Source organism: Colletes gigas, unplaced genomic scaffold (genome assembly GCF_013123115.1).
Source record: "Colletes gigas isolate AHSC1104 unplaced genomic scaffold, ASM1312311v1 Colletes_gigas_Sc00033, whole genome shotgun sequence".
Classification (NCBI taxonomy): domain Eukaryota; kingdom Metazoa; phylum Arthropoda; class Insecta; order Hymenoptera; family Colletidae; genus Colletes; species Colletes gigas.
The window spans coordinates 561,800-583,898 of record NW_025106662.1 but is presented as its reverse complement, the minus strand read 5'-3'; the positions used below and the strand labels follow the sequence as shown (position 1 = coordinate 583,898).

General features: G+C 36.3%; 1 protein-coding gene across 2 annotated transcripts in view; it reads left to right on the top strand.

Annotated features, from left to right (window-relative positions):
- The window catches only part of LOC122402161 (matrix metalloproteinase-2), a 159,264-nt gene that overhangs the window by 31,499 nt on the left and 105,666 nt on the right, over nucleotides 1-22,099 (top strand). The window contains exons 2-3 of one of the 2 annotated variants that reach the window (XM_043404752.1): nucleotides 4,672-4,773; nucleotides 9,246-9,415. In XM_043404752.1, coding sequence (XP_043260687.1) covers nucleotides 4,672-4,773; nucleotides 9,246-9,415 — 272 coding nt within the window. Of the gene's footprint in view, nucleotides 1-4,671; nucleotides 4,774-9,245; nucleotides 9,416-13,817; nucleotides 13,942-22,099 lie in introns of those variants that run through there. The other variant, XM_043404753.1, reaches the window with a different exon arrangement.

The following is a 22,099-nucleotide window of genomic DNA, read 5'->3' as shown; positions in this document are numbered from 1 at the left end:
TTTTAGCGTATTCCAAAGACAGATATGAGTACTATAGGGTGCTATAGGGTATGAAAGAAAATTCGACGGTCGTTTGCTACTGTTTGAGAGAAAGCTTGGCGACAGGACGGTTTCCAAATCGTCGATTAATCGTCGAATAAATTCCAGTCAAGGCGAGACTAACGGAAATTCAAATTTCCGGAAAGTCGAGAGGTCTCGTTTCCAACTTCTCAGCCAAGATGGCGAACGGTGTCTCGAGTTTGGCTTTTCGTCTTTCAAAGGGAAAGCTCATGGATAAGTGTGACGGACCGGCAAAAGGCGTGGAAGCCGAACCGGGAGTCGATGACAGAGGAAATTGAATCCACTATCTTTGCATTCGTTGGCGAAGTGTCGCTTTATCCCAGGGCGGAAAAGTTTGCGCCAGGGCGATCGAAGGCGCGAGGTCGTTCGCGTCTTTCTTCTCGCGAGCTCGTTGTCTCGAATCAGAGGCGCGAGCAATCGAGAAACTCGCGAAAAGAAACTCGGTCACGGCTGTCGAAGACGATAACACCCGGTGTGCTCGACGTAATTGGCGTCACGACAGAATAGCTAAATGCTCCCTTGCAAAAGAGATTGTTGTTCCGGACGTTAAATGGATTTGCACGCGATAAGCGAGCACCGACTCGGGGGTCCTAGATGAGATACCATTTTTCCACTTCCATTCCCCTTCTTTCCTCTGCACCTTTTCTCTACGGAATCGTCGTTTTCTTTCGTTTTATTGCAACGCCGGCTATAAACGCGCGCGTATCTTCCTCGAACGTTCGCCCGACAGGAAGCAGACGGAGACGAGCCAAGTTATTGTTCCTAGGAGCCGTCGACGTTGCACCGGACCTGAATAACATAGCAATCAATCGTGAAAAATATAGCTACTTACGGGGAAAACTATTTTTAAGAATTTATTTCGAAATTGAAATTGCGTCGGTAAGGGAAATCTTTCAAAGTTCGAAGGGTCAATTGCATTTTGTGTATGGTACATGCAATTTCGAAATAATCCAAAGGCGAGAAAAAAGAATTATCGTCGATTCGAGCTTGTCGTCGTTTATTTTGGAATTAGTAACAGTTCAGCTGTTTGTAAAATATAATCGGAAGGGGGTTCGAAGAGGGTTCATCGACACAAGTCGAGCAGAAGGAAATCTGGTCAGGTAGACTAGGATTGGCCCAAAAATATCGCTGTATCGAATGACATTCCTCGATACATTATCTTCTTTAAATGGCAGTGCAACCGATGACGCAGTCGTCGTTGTACAACCGGTTTTGGAGGCGAAAAAGAAGCGTTCAGGGAACAATGCCAGAGAAATCGTCCATTCGGTTGATGCCCATACTCGGTTTACGTTTGGTTAGTTAAGCCTTAAAGAAATTGGCGTCGACAATTACGCGGACAATCGAGATAATTGATACATATAGGTCTGCACGATTCGTTCGAAATTAAGTAACAAATAACAATCGTTTCTATTTTATTGTCTCTCATAATCTCTAACGAAAGAAAAAGAAAAGAATACCAATTTGCACCCCCTAAAATTCGAATTTCCATTGAAGAAAATGTTATTCGGAGATTTTTACGTATATTATTATACTTTCCAGCGTTTGGGAATTTGGTTGACCGTCGTGCCAGAAAATTTGAAATTCCTGTGACAGCGTTTAGAAAAATGACGAAGGTTGTCGAGTTACATAGGTCTACTCGATTTTCGAAATTAAATAACAAATAACAATCGTTTCTATTTTATTGTCTCTCATAATCTCTAACGAAAGAAGGAGAAAGAAATACCAATTTGCACCCCTGAAAATTCGAATATCCATCGAATAGAATGTTATTCGTAGACTTTTACGTATATCATTATAGTTTCCAGCGTTTGGGAATTTGGTTGACCGCCGTGGCAGAAAATTTGAAATTCCTGTGACAGCGTTTGGTAAAATAACGAGGGTTGTCGAGTTACGAGGGTCGCACTGTATACATATACATATGTACACTCGGAATATTTGTTTCCAACCGGAGACATCTTCGTTCCCGTGAAACGTATCGGATCGCAGTCGCGAGTAGATCTCGTTTCAGGAAGAAATGTAACGCAGTTTTCTGCAACACTACCGTGACATTTTCCTCTCGCGACGTACTTCAGCCGACCATATTTTTCCCTCGTATTTTTCTCTTGGCGCGCGGGCGGGAGAGAAATGTCTCATTTTTCTTGACGAAAACGGGGGCTGCTCGACGGAACATTTCAATCTTATTCCCTGTGTAGGATCGGACATTATTCGCACACGTACGAATAAATATGATGCGAGACTGTTGCATAATTTTTTTATTGCGCCCGTAGCTTCGTACTAGTCCGACAGGCGATCTCCAGGAAAGATTTCGTAATAACGTTCTCGTTCACATCTTCCAAGGGCTTCCTGAAGTCGTACGATTATGCTCTTCGTATCCTCTTCCGGTGAAGCTATCGCGACGGCCCTTTTGCTTATCTTTGGTCTCGTAATCGCCCTCGATAGAGCCGGTGGCGTCGTAGGTGGATCCACGAAAGGAACGACGGCGATAAAACCAGCCTAGAAAACGTTATTCAAGATGTTAGCCAGGAATTTTGATAATGATTATCGTTTTCGGCGCAATCGACGCGCCAGGAAAAAAGATTAATTTAGCGAAACAGAAATAAAGAAAATTAGAACAAAGTAAATACAATTAATTTAATTGTTAATTTGTACCAAGGAAATTAAAACGATAGGTACGCGAAGAAATGTATAATGTAATTCAAATATATGTTTATTCATCCCTTTATAAAAAGCTATGATATAGTTTTTACAATTTTTATTAGAAATTACGAATGGGTCGTTTCGACCACTTTGGTAGTTCGTGTTAAATAATACGATTAATAATCAATAAGACAGTTCAGTTAAAAAGTAAGCGAAATAGTTATTTCATAGAAGAGTTTGAATGGACTATATACATAATTATTTCGAATACCATCTAAAGTAAAATAATATATATGTTAATGGTCGTTATTTAATTGCTTTATTTTAGTAATGCATATTTATGGAGAATTGGTAATTTTTAAATTTGTTGGGTGAGATAGGTTTGCAAGAATCTCAATTATACCGGGTGAAATTCGCGTAATCATCTTCTGGAAATGGTGATCAACGTATGGAAATCCTACGCGAATACAGAATTTCTTAGCCCACAAATGTTTCGGAACTTGGAGAATTACCATAGAATTTAAACAAGTTTCAAGGAACTTGTACAATCTTGTTAAAACTTATGCGACTCTGCCACTTTCAACGGCACGTGATGTCCCCGTAAATCCACACGGATGTTGAACGCGAACGGCCATAAACTATATTCGAGATTTAGAATAATTTCCTCCAAAATAGAGTCTCGAGCCAAAAATAATGCTGGAAATATTCTCATTTATTTTTAGATTGCTAACGTTAAAAAAAAAATAAAATTTAAACATTAGACATACAATTGATTGCAGTTTGCACGAAATATAAATTTTATAAATGCAAACTTATATTTTGTGAACATTCTGCATGGACCATATTTACCCAAAATCATCAAATTAATATTGTATAAGGTGTAGTGAAAAATGAATTTCAACAAAATGACGTTCTATTTCGACAGCATAAGAATACATTGAAATTATGAAACGAAATTAGCTTTTATCAATTCTTAAAATGCACAGGAAATATAAACTATTAAGTTGGCCAGTAATTATTTTATAATATGCAATATCTTTATTCAAGAAATATTCTTTGATTACATTCTCTCCATACATTTTACATAAATTACAGATTTGCACCTTGTAGTTTCCTTTTATATTTAATTTTTAAAATTATGTTAAAATTATAAAACAAATCTAATCTTCAAAGTTTCTTCTTACTATTTACGGTCAAAGGTTAGCTCTTTATTAACCACGTGATTTTAAGATTTCATTTGAAGTTGCATTTCAGAGTGTCTGAAGACAAATGTTGCCAAAATCTGCACATACTTTGTGGTCAACCCAATATGTTTCATTGTCAATGATTTTATTTTAAACTTCGTTTTGTTCGTGTATTCGATTTGCATGCGAACGATCTCCCGAAAGCTGATGTGGGACATCACTTAAATTCTTGAAACAATCGACTTTCTTGTAGTCTATCGACAGGAGAGGGCTTTGGGAACTAAATTTCGGCAAAATGAAACGAAAAACGTGTATTATGCGGAGAAGGGAAGTCCCTGTAGCGATAGACTTCCTGCTTGTGTCGCTGGATGTGGCCTATTGCAGACTGAATGCTGGCAGCGAGTTCCGCAGAGCTATTCGAGGTGCTTTCAGCTGGATTTGTATCCGCATAGCAAAAGCCAGCCAAAAGTGCAGCTCGAATCGCCAGGGAATATCGCGGTCGGTCGCCTGGATATAATTTTACCGTTTTTCAAATTTTATTTACCAAACGAAAAGCCTTTTTGAATCTATCGTTGCGACGCGACTCGATCGTCGTCGAGTTTCGACGAATTTTAAACGGTGCAAGGCAAGATTCAAAAATACGCTTTTACGTATCTCGATAACGGCGAATAGAAATTTTATTCGTACAAGTACTCTGCTTCGAGTCAGTTTCCAGACTGTAACTTTAAATATTTTCTTGCGAAATTGGGTCGGAATTGAACTAACCGAGCGTTTTATTTTTCCGTTGCAGCAAAATTATTTGATGAAATTTGGATACCTGCCCCAGTCGGATTTGGAAACCGGAAACCTTAGGACGGACGACCAACTCAGGAGCGCTATTAAACATTTACAGGTGAGTGAAATGTTTCGAGGATGTCGTACTCGGAAAGGTCGCCATCGGTACGTGTATCGAATACGAGGCAACCGACTCTCCCAACCGTTGTAAATTAAATGTGCATGCAATAAATTACTAAGTCGTCGAAAGTGTGAATGGAATACCGGAACTCGCGACACGATCCTATTTCCATTTCAGGCTCCTCCATTTTCGAGTCGTTTCTTGGCGATTTCTCCCTCGATAAATGGAAATTGTAGCGACACGAAAATTAGGCTCGATACGAGCACTTTGTATTACTCGTTGATAATTAATTATTATTGGACTGCGGATGTTTATGCGTTTATCGGGAAATTTTAATTCTTAAAAATATAAAAAATACTTGACGATATGAATTATTATATTTAGGGGTTGAAACAACCCTTTACAAAGCAGTTTAATAATTATCAATCCCAGAGATTCGAACTCTTTGTCGAAATATACAATTGTTTTTATATTCCGTACAATTTCAGTAAATATTTCGATCAATTTGAAGACAATTACAAATTAAATATGATCCAAACAAGAGTCGACTTAACTGTAAATGTACTTATTCGTCTATATTTATCTTGTTTCAAATTTCTTAAATAATGTCATACGTAGAAATTTTTATTTTATCTGAAAATTATTGATGTTTCTTAATAAATGTAAGATCCTCCTTTTATTAATGCAATAATTGATCTTTTACGCAAAAGTGTAAATGTGCAAAGTTAATTTGAGGCCAGAAAAGAAATAATTTAAAAGTCAGAAAGTTTGTTGAATAACTTTTCCTGGTAAAAGTTTGGAGTTTCGTTCGATTTTCGGTCGCAACCAGAGTATTTTCGGAGACCGTTCAGGGAAAACTTGTAACCCGGTCAGCTGCGGAACGTAAAAATTTTGATCACGTTAAAAGATTGTAGGATCATTTCCAATGCGGAGATTATGTTACCGGAAGCGTTTTAATGTCGTTCTCTCGTCGAGTTTCCATTTCGTTCAGATGATCCTATCGATCGATCCAATGGGGACAATCTAACTTTAGCGGCCAGAAAAAAACGGGAACGGAGGAAAACGAGAGCAAACGCGCAATTGGGAAAAAGCGACGCGAGCGTCGCTCGTCTGGTGAGGATTTACATGAAAATGGAGCTCGTTAAGAGCAAACGTCCGTAGACTTTCGACGAAATCAATATTTCCTCCGGGGTTCCGACAAATTGCCATCAAACTATCACGGTTTCCTCTAAATTCTTTCACCAGACTCCAGACTTTCGCGTCTCTGAATAGTTTTCCAAGACGCGGACAATTATACAGTCTGTTAAAAGCTTGAACGCGATAAATCGGAAAAAAATAATTTTGCTCATTTGTTATCCGATTTAAAAACATTATAGAGGTAAACTCACTAACTTTTTAATTATTAACGATTCATTATTATCTCAAAATATAATTTTAATCTATCAACATTTAATTATTACTATGGGGTAATAGTAAAGTAAGAGACTTACTAATTGTAAGTTGATCGAAGTTCGATTCCTAATAACCGTGCGATTTTTTCATCTTGATAACAGATAAATAAGATTTGAATAATGAAATTGACACATATGAATGTTAATTAACTTGTAAATAAATTATCTTTGTATTTATTAAAATGTATAACCGTGTATAAAAATATAAAAATTTGGTATTTATAATCAGGTGAAATTCTTCCAAAAAGTAAAATTATGCCAGAATTATAAAAAAAACCAATCCTCAAACTATTTCGTGACAATATACAATTAAATGTTAACTGTCGAGTAATTATGTGCTTTTATGATTTGAACCGAAGTTAGTTGCGTTTCACAGTGGCTGAAGATAAGGATAAATTCGCACGAAATATTTGGCCAACCCAATATTTGGGTGGTTTTCTGTAAAAGAAAGGGGAATACGAGGTCCCGTAAGGTCGGAAAGTTAATGGCTTTTTGTTGTCGAGAAAAAAGTTGGTCGCACCGCGCATCAAAGGTGTCTCGCGGAAAGTTTCGCCGCTCTTTTCCCGATTGAAAAGAGGAGTTCTGGAATTGCAAACGAATTATCGCGTCCTGTTGAACTTTGGGAAACTTTTTCACGGGTTCAAAGACTTGGTGCCAGTCGATGGCAGCACGTTTTTAAGGTGCAAGTTTTCCCTCGGAGCGTCCACTGGAATCCATAGCCCGCGAAACTTGTACCTACTAGCGACGGGTTGCTCGGGCCTTTTCTTTCTCTAAACTTATGCAACTTCTGTCTTTCTGACTCTTGCGTAATGTACACTACCCTTAGAAAGTTTGCAAGCATCAATAAAACACTCTATTCCTTTATATTTGATAGGAGATCGAAAGTAACAGCTTCTGAGAAAGAACAAAATTATTGTATATTTTAATAAGTTTGCAGACAAAATGTACCTCGTTTCTAAAGAATTCTATGTTCCGTCGAATTTTTTTTATCGAATAAATAGGACCATCGTCGTTTGTTAAGTTTTCAATCTTTGGGGTTGGATACAAAGTATTTAAAAATTTGGTAAGGCAAATATGGGAATTCCTCTTTATTAGTTTTCAATATCTGCACAGTACATACTGTTATAGGAGACTTTGATTGTAATAAGATATCTCTAACGTGATTTTACAATAACTTGTATTGTATTTATTGAAAATCGCAAACTCACAAGCTGAGCTCATTGATCCATTCACAGGAATATAGTGAAATAAAGGTACAGGTAACGGTTTTTAAAACTAGTTAAAGATACATTATTTTCTAAACAGACTAGTTTGTTATCGATGATAAAATTATGCCAATGATAAGAAATTGCATCTTTACGTCATAACGAGTATTGTTAAAAAACAGGTACAATGAACTTGATACTAGATTGAACAAATATACTACAGGGTGTCTCACCCGATTTTGACATCTTCATTTTCTCGCTATTGTTACTCGTAACAAAAAATGTTTCAGCGGAGGCTTGAATGGTATCGAGTGGAGCATATTCTGATGTTATTAGTTTTTTCGTGAGTGGACGCGTAAAAGTTATATAAAGGTCAACTTTGTTTTTTTAAATGGAACGAGGTATTTTTTAATACATCGATCGATTCAGCTGGACAATCGTTATAAAAAAGTACTAACTGTGTAACGTCGAAAAATTAGTAGTTTAGGAGATATTTCAATTTAAATAATTGTAAAACACCATTACTGTTGTACTAAGACGTTAGCGTTTATTTACAGGAATAGTTCAACGTAACGACCATTTACATCACATCTCATTACTTAAGCTATATAAAAAAAGTTATTTAATAACAAGAATAGTTAGTTTTTAATTGGATAGTGAAAATTGACTATAGTGATATCTTAAAATGAAATACAATGAAATTCATATGAAATAGACTTATGGTATAAAAAGAAGTTATTTAATAATAAGAATAATTTTCATATATCCAATGAAAATTACTAATAGATGTATGTAATTTTTAATTGGATAGTAAAAATTGACTATAGTGATATCTTAAAATGAAATACAATAAAATTTTTATGAAATAGCCTTATGCTATAAAAAAAGCTATTTCATTATAAGAATAGTTAGTTTTTAATTGGATAGTGAAAATTGACTATAGTGATATCTTAAAATGAAATACAATGAAATTCATATGAAATAGACTTATGGTATAAAAAGAAGTTATTTAATAATAAGAATAATTTTCATATATCCAATGAAAATTACTAATAGATGTATGTAATTTTTAATTGGATAGTAAAAATTGACTATAGTGATATCTTAAAATGAAATACAATAAAATTTTTATGAAATAGCCTTATGCTATAAAAAAAGCTATTTCATTATAAGAATAGTTAGTTTTTATTTGGATAGTAACTACTAAATAAACGTTAATGTCTTAGTACAACAGTAATGGTGTTTTAGAATTATTTAAATTGAAATATCTCCTGAACTACTAATTTTTCGAAGTTACATAATTAGTACTTTTTTATAACGATTGTCCAGCTGAATCGATCGATGTATTAAAAAATACCTCGTTTCATTTAAAAAAACAAAGTTGACCTTTATATGACTTTTACGCGTCCACTCACGAAAAAACTAATAACATCAGAATATGCTCCACTCGATACCATTCAAGCCTCCGCTGAAACATTTTTTGTTACGAGTAACAATAGCGAGAAAATGAAGATGTCAAAATCGGGTGAGGCACCCTGTATATTCAATACGAGATTGACATTACACAAAATATTACTACCTAAACTATAAAACATATTAAATTACTAAATAGAAATATCACATTGTTGTAGGAATTTGCTAATAATTGTAAGATCTTTAAGATTTGTGCTATAACCTCAAAAGTTTTTACGCGAAATAGTAAAGCAGCGCCATTTTGGTACTCGAATGGTTGAGCTGAAAAAGCTACAGTAACTCGCGTAACGTTACAAGCGTTGTCCTTCGTTTAATTGTTTCGTATGGTTTCTGTCGTTAGAAATTTGGTGGTATTCCTGTAACTGGCAAAATCGACGAGGCCACATCGAAATTGATGAAGCTGCGGCGATGCGGACTTCCGGACCAACCGGATCCCAGGTATACGAGGATGAGGCACAAGCGTTATACGGTCCAAGGACAACAGTGGCCACATCGGAATCTCACCTGGAGGTAAATATTATAATATAAATAGAGTCATTTTACTATATTTACTTCTTATTTATCTCTGTTATGGATAGGAATTTTGGCAATTGGTCAAATTGAATTTGTTGTCATTAAAATAGAATTTATTCCCATTCGTAATTAGGGCCTCCAGTTTGGGTAATAAAATAAAATCTATTATATTATAGATTTATAAGAAACGCATAAATCGCGTATTTTTCGTATTAGAATTGTTACTTTTATTAATTCATCCGAGTGTTTATTCGTAATTAATATGCCTTTATATTAGGTTGGTGCGTATGAAATGTCGGATTTTTAAGTGAATATACAAAACTACATATCTTTTTTGAAAAGCTGTTTATTTAATTAAAATATGCCCCATTTGCTTCAATACACTTTTCCCAACGAGAATTTAATGCATAGATGCCTGTCTTAAAGAAATTCTGATCTTTAGAATCAATAAACTATGATATGGAATTTTTCAGGCTGTTTTCATTTTCATACTGTTTATCCCGTAGAAACTGTTCTAAATGTTTAAAAAAATGAAAGTCGGTTGGCGAAAGATCCGGTGAATAAGCTGGGCGCTGCAAAATTTTAATTCATTTAATTTCACAATTGTTTTGTGCAACATATGCGGCCGAGCGTTGTCGTGGAGAAGTATTGGGCCATGCCGATTAACAAGTGATGGGCGTATAATTTTCAATTTTTCATGCATTTCATCAATGTACTGGCAGTACTTTTCGGCTGTAACTGTCTCCCCAGTTCGAAGGAATGGGTAGTGAATTACTCCAGTCACATTCCACCAAACTGTTATTAAAATTTTCCGTGGATGAAGTGATGGCTTTGGAGTATGAGCACAAGCCTCATCCCTATCAAGCCACCGAGCACACCTTTTCCTGTTGTCGTAAAGAACCCATTTTTCATCGCAAGTAATAATCCGATCGAAAAATGGCACTCGATGAAATCGGGTTAGTAATGATGACAATACGTTCAACCGATTCAGCTTATTTCGCTCGGTTAGTTCGTGCGGTATCCACTTATTTATTTTATTCACTTTGCCAATTTCAGAAAGATGTCGCAATATTGCTGTATGGTCAACTTTCATTCTGGTAGCAAGTTCCCTTGTAGGTACAGTTGGATTCGTTTCCACCAATGTTTTCAGAGCATCATTTTTCACAGATGTTTTGGGTCTTCCACGCGGCTCATTTTGTAGGAAAAAATCACCAGACCGAAATTTGTCAAACCAACGCTGCACTTTTCGATCGTTAACAGTATTCACCCCAAACGCCTGGTTTATATTGCGTGCAATTTTTACAGCATTATTACCAAGTTTATATTCATATAAAAAAATTACACGAATATCGGTAGAATTCATATCGGTATAAAATTCAAAACAAATAACAAAAGGAAACACTTTTGAGAAAATCTTCTTTGTTGAAATGTGACTCTGGCAATGGACAGTACAACTATAAACGAGGTTATGCCAAAAACAAAAGCATAACAAAAACAGGGAGACAAACGTTCATATGTAAAGAAAAACCGACATTTCATATGCACCAACTTAATATTTTAGAAATGACAGTAAGTTCAACATAATTTACTTTTATTTGCAGTAAACGAATTTTATTGAGGTATCATATCAATAATGTACAGAAATGTCTTGGGAAGCGATTAATCGTACTGATTTTTAAATTAAAATTGAAAACGAGTCGTTTCGACTAGTTTGGTAGGTCTAGCGTTAATATCCATCCCCGTCAGCGTTAGTTGACGAAAAGAGGCGACGGTCGGGGACGTAAAACCGTTGCGTCAGCGGAAACCGTTCCAGGATAATGATACACGGCTGCGCGTTGCAGTTACTTGTTCAAGAAACAGGGCGTCTGGCCTTCTAATTGCCGGTCCCTGCGTGGAGATCGAGCCACTATGAAACCGGATAAAATTCTTTGCGAACGCAGCGTTAACTGCAACGGAAACGCCATTGACATTGTTGGTCGCGATCCAAACGGCGGATCCCGCGTCCCTTTGCTTGGCAGTTGGAACCGTTTCACCATTTTGCGTCCCCCTGCAACCGTGAAAATCCCGCTGATTCGCGAGGCGAGCAAAAACTGCCAACTCTTCTGTCCTTTGTGCCCGACGTGAATCCAGAAAAAAGCTTACAACTTGTTAGTTGACCCGGAGACTGGACGCCATTGGACGATAGACGGGCTCCGTGGATTTTCTTGGGTTCTTGGCAAAGATTCGTAGTCAGTCAGGCTTTAACGATCGCTTGGTACGTCGCTAGGAATATCCAAACGAAACTCGAAACGGATTATAGCGCGGTGTAGCAAGTTTATATCGTTTTGAACAACGAAACGTTCAGACGATAGAGTATTCGGATAATAGAATATTCTAATAATTTAAAATCTATGAGAATTTTCTTCCAGTTAGATCCTACAGATCTTAAATATCGATCGAACATTTCCACCTACCGGAAATTATTTCCACTTGCCCTATTAATTTTTAGATTCGTAACGTTCCAAAAAATAAAATTTAAACGTTAGACGTATAATTAATTATAGTTTGCATAGGATATAAATTTTGAACGCACAAACTTATAATTTGTGAACATTCTGCATGGATCATCCCCCCTCCTCCAAATCATCAAAAAGATTTGAACTAAATTTTGTCGAAAAATAATAGTTATGGTTAATACTGTTTAAGGTGTAGTGACAAATCAATTTCAACAAAATAAAGTTCAATTTCATTTTGTCATTGAAGTCAATTTACATAAATTTTTACAGTTTCCTTTCTTATTTCATTTGTAAAATTATGTCAAAATTATAAAAGAAATCTAATCTTCAAACGTTTATGTTATTATTTTGTGATTAAACGTTAGCTATTGGTTAACCATGTGCTTTTAAAATTTGTAGATTTGTTTGGCAAGTATCGCCAAAATTTGCACATACTATTTTGGCCAACCCAATACTTTTTTTTGAAAGATACACCCCAGTATACGGTGACATAACTTACAATTAGCGTTCGTTGTCACACAAATGAAGCAGTTATGGATCTCGAGAACGTCAGACGCAACTTTATTAGATCCTAAGCATCGTAAACTGGGGTTCTTGGACAGCCGGGCTCCGCGCGTTCCTAAACTAGACCATGAGTCATTTCAACCCTCTGTCATTGTCATGATTCAGACTAGTATACATCCGAGAATAATAAACAGTAAAATACTCGAGAAAACGGGACTGACAACTCCTATAGCGATCGAGATCCATGCAACGATCATTGAACGCTAGATTTATAGAACTTGAGCATATTATTTGTGAAAATATTTTAATATTAGTAAATTTAACGCCTAGTTTCCCAGCTGCCAGCAATTTTATTGTATAACAATTCTTAAAATATTTTCGATGCTTCAGCGAGCCGGCTCTAAAGTTATTCAAGTGAATCCTATTAATGGTTTTCAAAGCACGAAGAAAATATCTTCCGGCGCGTTAATTTCAGCGCAAACAGCTTTGTATGATATATTTGCAGTCGGCGATAATTAAAACTGGCACGCGATAACGCGAACGAATCGTACTATCCGATTAGGCGACAAAAGGGAGGATAGACAAATTTAATTGAAGGGGAACAACTCGGGCGCAATTAATTTAATTATCTTGGAACCGTTAGTGTCCGCGGGACACGAGGGAGGTCAAGGCTACGAACTTTTCCGACGACCAAACGCTTTAATGGAGAAAAGAGGGAAAATCCGATAAAAAGAGAGGTCACGATAGTAAAGATTCGTTTGCAATTGTACGCTTATCGCTGTCCGCATTCGCCTGCCACGAGAATTTCATCAACGATACGCCAACTATAGCATTTTCAATTCGTGATCGTTTCTTTTAAATAGAGTTTCCCCATTAATTAGGAACGATCTCTGTTCAACACTATTTCTATCAAAATTGTCGAAGTTTAAAATTTGAATCAGTTTTCATCAATAAAATTACATTAATCATACGATAACTAAAAATTATTTCCACGGTTATCTGTATGCAAACATGTCAAAAGAAGCTATATTGGTATCTTCCCATAGTGGAGAATTTTTCTTAAAAATAAACTAATTTCTAATATTCGAAATTCTACTATTTTGCTCTTTTTTTATCAATATTGTTCCCGTTCTGAACAATCTACATCTGTTTTCGGCACGCGTTAGTTATTCCGGAAGCAATCAGTATGCATATCCGGTTATATCCGGTGAGAAATGGGAGTCGGTCGATACTGTAGTTTCACAGAGGTCGCTTAACTATCGTCGGTAAATCTGCGATACCGATCACGTCTCGCAGAGTCTCGTGGCGCCCTCTGAAACCACGTTTCGTTCGATCGTAACGAACGTTCGTTCGAACAGTTTTCCAACATCTTCCGAAACGTGAACAGTTTGAACTTGTGCATCTCGAAAGGAAAATGGAAGCGAAAGTTGAACGACGAGGGTCAAGGCTGTCGGATCGTCGACGACTGAATTCGCAGCACGTTCCATGGGCACAGTAATCGAGCAAGGAGATAAGTAATATGAGGTTCGTTAGTATTTAAAGGTTCTAATTAGCACGCGCGAGGGTTGAGCGAGCCATCGTTCGCTTTAATTGCACGCCTTAACGACCAGGCTCGCCCGCACGGTATGTCGCACGAAAATTTCGTGGTAATTTCGTCAGGACGTTGAGCGGGATGATAGTCCTCGAGAATTTAAGCCCCTCTCGGCGACGAGGAGAAGAGAGTTAATCAAGCTCTGTCAATAAAATAACCGAGTGAAATGATTAGGCTCGTTAGATGCATCTGCAAACGGCATCTCGATCGATGCAAAGAGACGAAGAAAATTGCTACAACGGCGACCGTAACAATTTTCATAACGTCCTCGAAACGTTCAACATTTTTACTAGAACACTACTAAATATGTAGATCGATCGTTATGAATTATTTAATAGATAATTTGCTATCGGGAACCGTTGTTTTTCATGGTATAAGTAGAAAATTAGTGGCCATAGGTATACTTATTTTGGAAACGTAATTGTAAACACGTGCCTTTGACATGGTCAATCATTAAGTCCCAATATTGTATTACCTAAAATTGTGCTATTTATTGTTTCGTCTAAATAGCATTTGGAGGGATTGTTATTAAAAATAACAGTGGGAAAAAAACATTGGAAACACATTGAGTTCAGCGAAGTTAATATTGTATTCTGAATTTAAACTCGCGTGGAACTATTAGCAACGACAGCTGGTTCGAACGGCCATCTGGTGGCGAACTTAGGAAATAGATAAACTTTTTCTTAGAATGTCGCGGTGATTTCCAAAACAAATTCAGTAACGAGGCATCTTATTTACCATTAGCAACAAGCAACATGAAATTTGAATAATGATTTATGCTTTATTAATAATAATTGCGATTGTAGTCGTTCGTTGTTATTCTTCTTGCCTGAGTTATGGTTATAATAATCAAATTAAATTGGAACTAATTGTTATTAAAACCGGAACTGTGACCAGTCTTATAGTTTCATACTGTATAGTTTTATACTTATCGTATATGTTTATTATGAACTTATGAAATTTGTTAATTTACTACATTCGACAATCTGGAATTTGTAAAGTTCATATAAATTGTTACTAATAATTCTAAATGTAATTAATATATCAAAATTTGCATCGTTTTTGACAATTGAAAATTAACAACGGTCGTTAATGGAATTTATTATTCTACATAAAGTTTGGTACTTGGTTCTCTACCGTTTTCTTCTTATTTCACATGTTTGTCTTAACTTTTTAATAAAGCTTCCAACGATCTAAGTTTATGCATTTATTATTATTTCTTTTTTTTATAAATAGTACACCAACAAAGTTATACTATTAAAACCTGAGACAGTTTGTATAATAAGCAACAGTGATTTCGTAGCGATTTATTATACTTTGTTGGAAATTAGTGTTTAACAAGTTTATTCGATGTTTTGGTAAGTCGATCTTCTACAGCGTATTAACTAGGAAAACGGTTGTTAGGCTTCGAATGGTGTATTAATCGATGAAGAAGGAGATCACTAAGCCCAATTACTAGTAAATGTGTGGTTTTGCTGATCGTATTGGTGTGTCTTCACCCACGTAATGTGTATTGCTATTGGAAGAGAAATCTATAGACTAAGTTACACAATAAAGAGAAAAAAAATATAGTACACTCTGTGGACACAGAACGTTCACGAATCATGAAAGTCAAATTCAATTTACTATTTACTATTCGGTGCAATAATACGGTTTCAAAAGCATAACTTTTTTTCTTCTTTCCTTGGAATATTTCCAGACCGATGTCAAAAAATTTCAATAGAAATTGCTTATTTATGTAACAGTTCGAAACAATAATTAACGTAAAATCCGTTCGCGTTATTTAAAATTTAGTTACAACACTTGCTAATAACTACTGATTTGCAGACGGGTAAATTCGTCGGTGCGTTCAAATAAATCGTCGAATTAAAGCCATAAGAAATTTATTAATTCGCTGTTTCGTGTAAATAATACATGTTCTTTTCATTAGCAACGATAAAAAAAGGAATAGTAAACAGGACGATAAACACAGTTGTGCAGGACAATTCGGTTGTTTGTACATCGTAAATATGTAAACGGTGGCTTAATGTGGTGTTTGCCGTCGTTATTCATGGAATATTTGGTAAGTGATCAAAATTGCTTTTCATTTACTTCGTTTACCGGGTCTTGAAACTCACTAGGAACGTTCGATTCTTGCAAGAAGAATCGATTCTTCGTTCAATTCTGAATTGAAGCGACCAGAATTAGTATAAAAATTTCTAATTGAAGGAACGGTTCTTAAACTAGAAATTATATGCGTAGTCTGTAACACTTCTTTCAAAGTTAACATTAATTTTTCTTTTCTTACTTGTTGCTGTTTGTAAATCTCTAAAATATAAATTCCACGCTAGAACTACCAAAGCAGTCAAAATGACCCGTTCGTAGTTGCTAACAGAACTTGAACAAAATTTACTCGAATTTTCTATGAGAGAATAAACACTCAATTTCCATCGTTCTAATTTCGTCGGTACAAATAAATATACTATAATTGTCGGTAGTTCTAGTATTACTAGCAAACAAAAAAGTCTCATACATCACACTACGAGTAAAATAAAAGAAAACTGTATTTTCCTCCTTCAAAAAAAAAAAGAAAAAATTGATTTTTACCAAAGGGTCTAACGAAGCGATCGTTTGAAATTAAAACAAATACGATGTCGAGTCGAACGTCCGAACAGTTAAAATTGAATTCTGGTTCACGGGGGTTAGAGCTCGAATTCTCTGGTTTTCTTGCGTCTTGGATGATTCTCTGGCGTCCATTGTTTCGGTGTGGAAGCTCGCGAGAAGAATTCGCTGATTGAAAGAACCGCGAGGGAAAGAAATTAGAAGACACTGACCTAAATTACCAACAGAGATTACCTTGCCGGGTTAATATTTAAGATCGCACTTTGGACGTCGTGTCGACGGCCAGAAAGGAAGCGAGGGAATGTTTGCGGGAACGAGACGACCGGTGTAAGGTTCTTTCGCGTCTCGTGAAACGAACCACCTACCTCTCCACTTTGCTCTGAACGATGCTCCAACTTTTTTCCCATCCTTGCCACCTTTCAAATTTACCGGGAACCCGTTTTGCGGAGGCAACCTCGTTGCCCCGGTTTTTTCCCCAGACCCTCCGTTCGTTGATTTTCCAATTTCTTTTCCCGAAAAATATTAGCGCTTTCGAGTTCGCGACATCCACTACAAACCAGAAACGCCGAATCTAATTTTTTCTTAAACAATTTGTCGAGAATAAGCATAGCATGCGTGTGTTTTTAATGAAAATTTGTATCCATTGGTGCAGTGCCCTCCCTTGCAAAAGTCAGTACTATCTGAGGAGGATGCTCGTTTATTGCACCCCGTCCCTTTTAGACTCAAGCTCAGTTAGCAGAAAACCGTCAAAGAACAGCATTTTCGTTTTGTAAAACTACATTAATTAAATACATATTTAGGTCGAAACTGTCTAGTTATTTTTACTGACTGTAATTGGTAGCGTTGGAACGGTGATATGAGGGGGAATCCCGTGGCAGAGCGCCCGGTAGTGTGTAATGGCGTTGTGAGGGAACACGTGTAGAAATACCTATGTACGTTCATTGTTAAAATAGAAATAAATGTGTTGAAATAATAATGGGTTGTTTAAAATGAACCAAACATAATCACAACAGAAACTCTGCCGTGTTTATTTAACAAATAAATATCCAACGCAATTATTTACACTGCTTTGATCTCGATCAGCAAGACAATTTAGTATTAGTAACTTTTATACACTTTTTTTTTCAAAATTAATTACATGATTTAAAGACTCGTTCAATATAGAAATTTTGCATATTTGTACGAACACGTAAGAGGGAAAGTGCTGCTATTGTTTTTAATTACCATTATTAGGAATTAATATCGCGATCCACCACTTGGGAATAGAACGTTTTAAAATATGAATTTAAGATTTAAGCGATAAATTCGTGTTAGCCAGATTAAAATTCGGAATTAATTAATAGAGTGCCGTCGTGATGGAGTCGCAATACAATTATTCGAAAATTATTTCTGACGATCGCATTAACATTTAATGTGTCCATTAACTTAACGAGGCAATCGTCGATCGCCGTAATGGCGAAGAAATTCGATCAGGAATCCTCGTTTCTTTGATCGTAGCTCCGACGTGTCACGGGTATCGACAGAATCATTGAATTATGCCATCAACGTTCACGGAAGAGCTTTCAACGACGGGACAGTTTAAACATTTGTCGTTTCGAGTAATATAGTTCCTACGTTGTGATTGGAAAATTTAATTTTCAAATTCATTTTGACGGAAGCAAATATTTCTTTTATAAAGCAAATATTAATTTTTTCCCCCGCGATATAAATCGTGCAAATCGAATATTTAGGTAAAGAAACAATTTTAGCTTGAGAAATGAAAAGAAATTGTTGAAATTGTTAAACAGGTTATATCGTGTAGCCTCGAATACGGAACCTTTTTATCCAATATTAAAGCTGTCAACTGCAGGTATGCGCGTGCCCGACAAATGTTTCGTGTTATTGTTTTTGAGAGCGAAGCGTTATATGAAAAGGTTCTATCGCGTAATTTTTCACTTACTTTTTTTCACGGAATGAAACAACGAATTGAAAAAAATTTTCGCAATATTTATACCGCGATGTTAGTTGACCTTGTATCGAATTTTTCGAAATTCTCGCGACGAGAAATCACAAAAATTGCCAATGAAAAAGGTATTATATCTTCAGAGTAACAAAGAGAAAAGAAATATTTCAAAATTAATAGGAAAATGTTGAACGCTTGATTCGATAAAGGGCAAAGGATATAAAGGATTAAGGGCCATCGAGATTTGAATGGCAACCAGGATCGATACCGTGTCCTGTCTTATGACAGATAATACCAGAAAAAGAGACGAGATACGAGACACGATATCGTATCGATTTTCTCCTTTGCCCCACGAGGGGTTGACCTTTTTCAAGCCTATGGATTATTTTTCTAACAAGTCGTCGGAAGGAAAGGAGCTTATTCGAGGGTCCTCGAAACCATGAAGGGAGATATCATTTGTACGTTTTATCATCCAAGACGTGGGGAAACATTCTGGAAAGAAAACAGAGCTGTTCATTGCGTAGATAACGTTGGAGAAAGACTATTCGGTATTTATGAGGTAAATAATGCTATAAAGAGCAAAAATACTAAACCGTCTGAAAGTTCGGAAGCAGTCATACATTTGAATGAAACACGATATTCCTTTGTTAATGGGATTGGCAAGGCCTCCCCTTTAAAATAGCTTTTGGCTTTTGTCGATCAGACTTTCCAGTTGGGAGATGTCGTGTAAAGAAAAACGTAATTTTTAAAATTCCTCTACGTCTCGGTTCGTTTTACGTGCAATCGCCTATTTAACGCGTATTAAAAATTCTAAAGACTTTAGACGCGTGTAATTCTGAAACTACTAGTGCTTTATCCATGTTTGAGCCACCGTTGGCAGCTGCAAAGCTTCCTCTTTGAAATAGTTTTTGGTTTTTGCCGATCCGACTTTCCGTTTTCGAGATATCGTAATTTATGTAAAGGAGTAATTTTTTTAATTTGACTATCTGGCTCCGTCTGACGGGTCGCGTCGGGCCTCTCTCTCGCGCGTGAGCTGAGACAGTCGTGACCAGGAAGTCGTAGTATTTCCAACAATTTACTACGCACTGTTTACTATTTATACGCGCGGTCTGTGACCTCGCGTCAATGAACGTAAACAAACGCTTCGGACCCTTCTATCTCGGGGACTAATAAAGCTATCGACTTGTTCGACCACTCATTTTAAAGGGCATTTCATTCCCTATCCAATGAATATACAAACTACTGTTATTTAGGCTGTCTTCTATATTTATTTTTACATTTACTTTGACGCTATATACCCAAGGAAGTTTCAGCAGTTTCTATTGATCATACGACTGATATGCGGTAAAACTGGGTTATAAAAATTGTTTATTTAATTGAAAAAAAATTTCAACTCTGATTCGGTATGTTTACATAATTATTAGCCAGCATTTTTTTTTAGCGTATCACATTTTCTTATAAAGTAGTATGAATCTAAAAATACGCGTTCCACGGTAGAACACACCGTTAAGATTTATCCTTAGGAAATAATTTTACGTATTAAAAAGGAGTACAACCTTGAATTAATTAGAAGAAGAAAAACCATACATCGGGGAGAGAAAATTTTTTCAAAAACAAATTTGGCCGTTTCGAAACTTTCGACCGGTATATTCTCGCGTTGGATAATGCAAACAAACCGGAAGACAATGGGGCACCATGACAGCCAACCGACCGACAGCTCCTTTGTTTAGAATCATGGAGATCGCCGTGTGGCACAATAGCGGCCAATCATGTGTCTCGATCGAGAGACGCGATCCCGTGTCCTGGACACGAAACTACTTTGCACAAGGTCCTCGGCGGTGTCCTACCCTACCACCCCTCCCCAGACTCTTCGACTCGTGTCTCCTGTCGCTTAATTGCCAGAAACAATGGAATTATTGTGCTGAGTATGGAATAAAAGGGAGGAGGGCGTCGCGGAAGAACGGAGAAGGGAATTGGGGTCGTGTCGATTTTCATTCTGGTTACTGATGGGTGATATCAATTCTTTGTGGCAAATAATCATCATATCACAAGCGTATACGATTCCCTGGACACCGAAATGAATCAAATTCCAAATGATATTTATTAAAATCTTTAGTATCTTCGCGAGTACGTTACTTCGCAGTATTCCGTGAGAGTTTGACTAATAATCACGTCGTTTTTTTGGTATTCTTTTAACTGTGAACGATAGAACTAGCAATAATTATTGTGTATTTATTTGTACCAAAGAAATTAATACGATACATACTTGAAGAAACGTGTAATGCAATGGAAATAAATGTTTATTCATTTTCTTATAAAAAAAAACTACAGTAAATTTTGAAAAATCCAGTTGAGTTACTTTTTTACAATTTTCTATTAGAAACTACGAATGGGTCATTTTGACCATTTTAATCATTCTAATATTAAACAAAAACTCTAACGATAAGTGAGAAAAATATAAAAAATGTTTGAAATACGTTTTAAAGACTCAGTCTCGATTCGAACAGAATTTAAATCGTAGATTCGTGAATTCTGCACCTTGTGCGTTTTATTTGTTCCGTAGATTTATCGGGGTTCGAAAAAGGTCTCGCGTTGATCTCGACCCCGCCGTTCGTGGCTCGATAATGACTCGATGGATTAAATAAACAGCATCCGCCTGTAAATCGTTCATTTTTCCAGAGATGGAAAACGACGATCGAAATTTCAAGGCCGTCCGAAGCACCGAGGGATCCTTAATGCCTGGCACCGTTATCGCTTTACCGACCGAAGAAACGATTTCCGTGAAAGCATCCCCCATTCTAAGGGCGGAAAATGATTTCCGTTCGTCGTTCTTGACACGGCAGACCCGAACTTTTGGAAGAAAATAAGACACGTGAACACCGTCACCAAGATAAACGCGTTCGAAGATCGAGAGAATTCAATTCAATCACTCGTAACGTGTATCATTTAATTTCATTTAAAGAAAAAACAGATTTGTACCACAAACGGGAAGAGAGTGATTTTACGTGAAAAAAAAAACAAATCAAATATAAAAAATAAAATTTTTGCATTTGCACTACACATAGAACTGTATTTTCTGAATTAGATTTGTACGAACACATTCTAGTTTATTCTGTATCTTTAATTCTTCAAATGCCAAATGATTTTCGTTTTTAATGGAGGAAGGCTTAAAATATTTTTCTTATACACTTTTGTTTTAACACGACCCCATAAATAAAAATCAAGCAGCATCAAATCTGGAGACCATGGTTTTCCAAAACCGAAGATAATAAGATACCGAGACAATAAATAAAATTGTGATACATGCTTGAGGTTCAGAAAACATAATAAAAATCCGTATCATGTACTCGGTGAATATTCAAAGTTAATTTTTTCAACAATGAGGCCTCGAATGAAAAAATTTTACTCTTTAATTTTGATTTGTTTTTTCATGTGAAATGACCCCCTCTCTGGTTGTGCCACTGATGCTGTAAAATTCGTAGGAAAAACTGTAATAAACTGGTGATGAGCAATTTTCTTAGTGCAATTTGCCACCTGGGAAATATTGA